We start from the raw sequence: 7,057 nt of genomic DNA on the forward strand, positions 1-7,057 counted from the left end.
TGACCGGCATTATATTGATCTGAAGGCCGGCAGTCCACCAAGAAGAACCGCACCTGGTCAAAGGTATTAAGAAACATCAGATATGCTCATACTTCAAACATCTTTCCTACTTCCATGTTACAAATGAAATAATGCAAGGCCATTTCACAACCAACCAGGAGACACAAAAAAATAAAGACGACTAAATTTCTTGGAACACTAATAAACAAAAAGCCCTGCTCTACCTGTTCAATGTCATCACCAGCAACTTGCAACATATCGCAAGTGTCAATGATCTCTTCTGCACTGACAGGCAAGCAAAGTGCCTGTGAGAGGGGGAGATCACCCACTCTATTGCACACTTCCCCATGGCCCATGTACACAGAACCAAATATTGCTGTTGTGAAATCCTGAAAAGAGAAGATTTTTTCTTCTAACTAGTAGTACAATAGTAGAAATGTTAATGATGTGAAACAAATTAATTAATATTATAGCCTTATAAAAATAAATAATCAAACCCTGTAAATAAATCAAACAAACATTCCAGTGCTATAAATATCAAGACTATATCAAACAAACGCAAACTACCGACTTAAACCACAGAAATAAACACTCTACTCCCTGTTTCAGTTACTCACTTTTCTGAAGGTGTGCGGAGTCTTAATGATGTAATATCTGGCCAAGGAGCAGAAGTCTGACACATCGTCAGTACTGAGTCCAGCAGGGATGCCACTCAACATGGTTATTATTTGATCACGGGTCTCACTTTTCATTTCCAGCACCTGGTCCCTGAAGAGGCAATGTTCAACTTGAAGAATTGACAGACAGAAAGAAAGATAGGGAAAGCGTGAGCAATGTGAAAGAAAGGATGAGAAAGGGGAAAAAAAAAGAAAAAAAGGATGAGAAAGGGGGGAAAAAAAAAGAAAAAAAAAGAAAGGAAGAAAAAAGGAAAGAAAGAAAGAAAGAAAGAAAGAAAGAAAGAAAGAAAGAAAGAAAGAAAGAAAGAAAGAAAGAAAGAAAGAAAGAAAGAAAGAAAGAAAGAAAGAAAGAAAGAAAGAAAGAGAGGAAGAGAGGAAGAAAGAGAGAAAGAAAGAAAGAAAGAGACAGAAAGGAAAAAAAAAGTATGGAAAAAGAGAGAATAGCTGAAAGAAAGAAATCCATACCAATATATCCACATCACATCCAAAACTCTTAAAATCCCATATGGCATTCAGCTGCTGACGCCTCACCTTGCGTTAACTAAAATGACTAGAGCAAGGAAAAGGATGAAGAACGGGTCTCTCTCCTGGAAGTAGATGTCCCACACTGCCATCGTGGCGTCCAGACTACACACCGAGGAGAACAGACTCCGCATCTGGGGGGAGAAGGTGGGGAGGTGAGGTAGGGGGAGAGGGGGGAAGTCCATGATTACTGTCCATCTTGGATAGGATTTGCATTTAATTAGTGTTAAAACCCTGCTATCTTTCTCTTCTTCATATTCAGATTTTCTTTTGTCTCTTCATTATAATTGACACAATATAAAACTTATCAAAACTTTATTGTCACTGCTAACAATCACTGTGTTCTCCTTTCTAATTACTGACTTAAATAATAGTACAAGGCCCTTACCCATGAGGTGGCATAGAGGTCTGGGGTGATCTTGCGCGAGTCAAGGAATGTGGACAGCTCTGGGTCGTGGTAGAGGAGTATCAACCGGAGCAAGTGGTATACAGAGCTACCCAGGCCCGATTCCCTTGGAGGAAAAAATTGGAAAGGTGATAATAAAAATGACAATAATAATAATAAAAATATTCATAATCATAACTAATCAAACAAAAATCATCTTCCTGATTATAATAATAATAACAACAACAACAACAACAAAAACAACAACAACAACAACAATAATAATAATAGTAATAATAATAGTAATAATAATAGTAATAGTAATAGTAATAATAATAATAATAATAATAATAATAATAATAATAATAATAATAATAATAATAATAATAATAATAATAATAATAATAATAATAATAATAACAATAATAATAACAATAATAATAACAATAATAATAACAATAATAATAACAATAATAATAATAATAATAATAATAATAATAATAATAATAATAATAATCATAATAATAATAATAATAATAATATAAAAACAACAACAATAATAATAATAGTAATAAGTATAACAAAAATAACAAGAATAATAACAAGAATAACAAAAATAAGAACAATAATAAGAACAATTATAATAAAAGGAAAGAGAATAACAATAACAGAAATAAAGAATGTATATATAATTTCAATTCAATGATCAACAGTCAAATAAAGCAACAATAATATCTCTCCAAATAATAAAAAAAAAAAAAGCAAATATATAAAAACAACCAAAACAATCACCTAATTTTCTGTTCAACAACTAAAGAAATACAAAAAAATATAAACAAGCAAATAAGCATGCTAATACATACTTTTACATACCTTGGTATATATTTTTCTAAAATTTCCTCAAAGCACACATAGATGTGATCTCTGGGCATCTTTGCAGCCAGGAGTGGCAACACAATGTCTCCCCAGAGCTGAGATGTGTCATATTTCAAGTGTCGTGTTTTGCAGTAGTGCGTAAATATAGACTCCACGTCGCACACAATAGATACCTTGTCTTCTTCCTCATTTCCTAATTTATCTGGTGAAAAAAATATAAAGAAAACCATACAATCAACACCCAAGTACTGAATGTTACAGAACAAAATGGTAAAAATGAGAGGAAATTGTATACACAAACATTTTCACAATAATCAATCACTGCAGTGATTACTCACCCACAAGCGATTTGACGTCTGCTCTAACAACACTCTGCTCTTGTAAATCAAATATTTCATCAAATTGTGCAAAGTTGCTGAATTTATTGCCTCCCCCCAAACATATATACCAGATCTGCAATAAAAAAGAAAAATCCAGTGTGCGAAAATTTCGTGCTGGGGAAAAAAAATATACATGGATATATAAAAAAAATTATCATCATTATAGAAAAACAACAAAGAAATGTGACCAGACACATACCAATAAATAATAGTAACAAATAAAAGTTCACCCCAAATTACTATTTCAAAAAACAAGGAAACCCCAATAAATAAAGAGAAAAAAGAAAAACAAATATGAAGCCAAAAGCTAGGTGTACCTCAGCTCGGTGTTCCTCTGGTAAAATCCGACCTCTTGTGATACCTATGAGTTCATGGTCGTCAGCGCCTTCGTGTAGCGCCGATTCTAAGGCTAGTAGCCTGAGGTGCAAGAGAGAGAGAAAAAATTTATAGTGCAATTCTGCTATCTAGAACTGCTGATCAATATGCATCTGAATCAGATAAGAATTTTTTAATTGGTGAAAGTACTTTTCTGTAAACAAAATTTTTAAAATCTTGTGATGACAAGACTTAGTAAATATTTAAATGACACCTTACACCAATTTCTAGATGAACACTTATGTTTTTCCTATAGCTTTCATCATGCTTCAAATAAACCTTGCCCTAATTCCCATCACATATAGGGCAAATGCAAAAAATCAAGTAAATTCATTCAATTATCTGCGAGGCACTTTTACAGTAATTAGGGGGTTTTGACCCTTGAACCCCTTTTCTGGAAGGCTGCCTCCCCCCTTACTCCCCACCTGGTCTGCACATTCATGGTACAGAGGAGACTTTATCCCGTAACCCCTTAATCCATTGTCGCCGGGGAAAATTAGTAAAAAATGGGGAAAATGCTGTGCTCATTTTTTATATTTTTTGTGAATTGTCTCTACACATAGATGGCTCTGCCTTACCTGATTTCACCTTTCCTTGAATTAGCAGGTGTTATTTTTATCATAAACATTATAATTACTATAATATTATAAACATTAGTAGTAGCAAAATAAGATAACGTAAAATATTTTCGTAAATTAAAGAAAAGGGTAAAAGGGCGAGACAGGCAGTACTTGTAATTGGCTCATTGGTGCTTTAGTACAAGTGTAGCCATCCATAAGAAAAAACAATTAAACAAGTAAACTCACAGTGGGCATGGCACGGACACATGACATGCCTGTCGCGAATGGGTTAAGTGGTGGGGCTGCCATCCACACAAACCCCTGTTTGGTCTATAAAACTTTCACCTAGTATGTTCTGGTAGGAAAGAACCCAGGCTGGATATCTTACCAATTTGGATTTCTTACTTAACCAGTAAATCTAGAAAGGCCAGCCTGCAAGGCACTCTTGGCATGAATTAAGAGCAATATCCTCCACTCCTCATTACTGCCATACAATTTTGCAGAAAAAAGGTGAAACAGTTTTCTTGGCACTTTATGCACTTGTCTGGATTTCCATTGACTTCCCTTGGGTCTAGCTATTATTGCCATGTGATTATCTATTATAAATCTTGCTGACTCTAATAGGTTCATGAATAGTGCCTATCATCATGTCACAATCAAGTACAAATCTTACTAGGTCATTTAATTTTCTTCACATTCATCATCCACTACAATTTCATCCATTTTTGTTGTCTTTTTTTTGTTTTGTTTTTGGTGCTGGAAGAGAACACATCGTAGGGCTCCAGGAAATTTTGAGTTATACATCCCTTCTAATGCCCTTATCATTAGTTTAAAAAGGAAATGCTATGAGGGAAAAGACTTAAAATGTTATGATCTAATGGATGGCCTTTCCAATAATGCCCAAGGTTTACCCAATCTATTTTAGACATAAAGGTATTTTTCAATTACGAATTAAGAGCTATGAAACTGGACATTTAACCTAGAATGATACTGAACAAGTTGTCAAGACACAGTTGTGACACAGGTAAAGAAGTTTATTGATAATATTAACAAACTCCTTGCTTTTAATGGTAGCTAGAGTATACATTGTAACCCTCAAACTTTTTACCAAAAATGTCACCAATTTTCTGTTAATGCCTTGGCATATCTCCCAATAACTTTAAAGGCTCAGAAAACAATATCTATAATGAACAATCAAATCCAGTTCATTTACAAAGTTACCAAACAAAGGCTGTATTTCTTAAAACAAAAGTAAATGCCATTAGAGTGAGCAATTCAAAAATTAAAATTGACCTATGAGCACCTATGAACATGAAAATATTCCATCTAGGGTTTTGGTGGAAACTATCAAACAGAATATATAATAAGTGAAATCCTTTTCTTCTTCTTTTGCCAGATTACTTTACCAACCAAGAACCTAACAGGATTTCCCATACAGAATTTAGGTAATTTTCTAGTTTTACATTATCAACATTATATGCTTTAACCTCTTGTTATTTTCCATCCCAAATGATATAAATGAAAGTATTGACAATGTTTCCAAAGTGACTGCATCCCAAAAAACCTTCCTAACCTGGAGGCTTCGCTCCCAGACTCCCATTCAATTGTCGTTTTTCCCTACTGGACTCCACCCAATCACCATGGACTTATTCTTCACGTAGTATTTGTCATGACCTATTTTCTTCATTTCTGATGTTATTATTAGCCTACAGAGATTATTTCATATATTAGCCAATAGTTTACTGGATAACAAAGTATTGCATTTTGCAACTTTCTTATTAAAAACCTGCAAAAATTGTACCATAGATATAAAGTATCTATTCTGTTCATTACAGGAGAAATTTACCTCGTACTACATGGCTGTGGGAAAAACAAACTATACCGGAATGAAATATGTACTACAATAGATAGTTATAACGCATAATCAGACTAAATGTTGTTTCTTATTGTGTGAGGATAATACAAGCCAAAAAACATTTCCCCATATAACTATAAAGTGATAAGATTGAAGCGATGGTGATCACAATACCGAGAGTTTTCCACGAGATCCTAGTAAGAATAGAGGTAAATAAAACGAGACCACAGAAAAACACAGAAACTAAGATACATATTGGCTTTCTTGACCTAACAAGTGAAAGTTTCCAGGCTCGGTATTCACAATTTCCAAGACCATTCGACGAACTGTAACACCTATCGATTCCCAGCGTTCTACCGGTTCAATTCAACATTTATCTACCAAAGCGGCGATAGTTTTCTTAATGAGAATGGTTAAAATTTGCGATCCACCTCGAGAGAAACTTGCCAGGTTGAGGCTGTCAAAGATACCGCATTACGCCGCCGACAACTTGCTTCCAGCCCCTTTCCAGCAAACCGGCTGCCTATACCTAAGCTTAATTTCCCGATTTTAAGAGACGAGAGTCATAAAAGCGACTGAAACAGGCAATTTCGTCTCACCAGGTACTGTCTTCATCATCTAGAGACATGACTGATCTCACACTGTTGCCAACTCCTTGTACGTGCGAGAATCTTAGTACAAATTTGTTTACAAGCATTTTAAGATTAATTTTGACGTCGTGGATGATCTTATGACTGAAAGACCTTCAGATTTTGAATATTTTGAGATTCTATGGTTTCATTTAACGTTACCGAAATAACGGAGGGTCATAATAGCAAAACTTTGCGGCAATTGGTAATATTAATATTAATAAAATTATCATCTCAACCTATCCCCTAAATTAAAATAACGTGTACCTGGCAAAACAATTACACCCATCCACCATAAATACACAGTTCTAAAAGATAGCGACGCTTTCTCAATTAAATTATATATCTAACGAGAGGCTATAGTTCCCCCGTATATGTGGCAATTGTGGAAATACTTCTATTGTTTACGTGTAGATGGCAGCACCTTCCTGCTGACTGTCAACTTGTCCGATTCCTTTGCCTTTGACCCCACTTGACATTTTAGGTTGGGGGGGTTATGATTAGTATGTCATCTTTGGAATGTTGTAGCAGTATGAGTCCTCAGCCACTTATGACACAAGAGAACTTCAAAACGTATTGAATATATCTTCATGACTGTCAACTTGTCCGATTTTTCGCTTACAGATGATGGATTGCATTCTCGATTAGACTATATAAAATGAGACGTAAATATAGGACTTCCTCTCCATATCCTAAGTGTTCTTTGTTGTGTGTTTTAGGGTTTATACCATGTTTCCGCTTGATGTATTTAACTTCTCAACATGGGGGGGGGGGGGGGGGATGGCAGTAAATGTTATT

The 7,057-nt window shown here is 34.7% G+C and overlaps 1 protein-coding gene across 1 annotated transcript in view; it reads right to left on the bottom strand.

The window, feature by feature from the left end:
* Positions 1 to 6,610, bottom strand: part of LOC125042686 (TBC1 domain family member 23-like) — a 17,271-nt gene extending 10,661 nt beyond the window's left edge. Inside the window, exons 1-9 of the mRNA XM_047638497.1 lie at positions 6,230 to 6,610; positions 3,158 to 3,257; positions 2,799 to 2,913; positions 2,458 to 2,662; positions 1,588 to 1,711; positions 1,209 to 1,333; positions 618 to 768; positions 225 to 389; positions 1 to 53 (exon numbers count right to left, since the gene is read on the bottom strand). The exon at positions 1 to 53 is cut by the window's left edge and continues 34 nt beyond it. Of these exons, the coding sequence (XP_047494453.1) occupies positions 1 to 53; positions 225 to 389; positions 618 to 768; positions 1,209 to 1,333; positions 1,588 to 1,711; positions 2,458 to 2,662; positions 2,799 to 2,913; positions 3,158 to 3,257; positions 6,230 to 6,327 (1,136 nt within the window). The 5' untranslated portion in view covers positions 6,328 to 6,610. The remainder of the gene's footprint in view (positions 54 to 224; positions 390 to 617; positions 769 to 1,208; positions 1,334 to 1,587; positions 1,712 to 2,457; positions 2,663 to 2,798; positions 2,914 to 3,157; positions 3,258 to 6,229) is intronic.
* Positions 6,611 to 7,057: the final 447 nt, after the last annotated feature.

The sequence above is a fragment of the Penaeus chinensis genome, chromosome 32 (assembly GCF_019202785.1).
Source record: "Penaeus chinensis breed Huanghai No. 1 chromosome 32, ASM1920278v2, whole genome shotgun sequence".
Classification (NCBI taxonomy): Eukaryota; Metazoa; Arthropoda; class Malacostraca; order Decapoda; family Penaeidae; genus Penaeus; species Penaeus chinensis.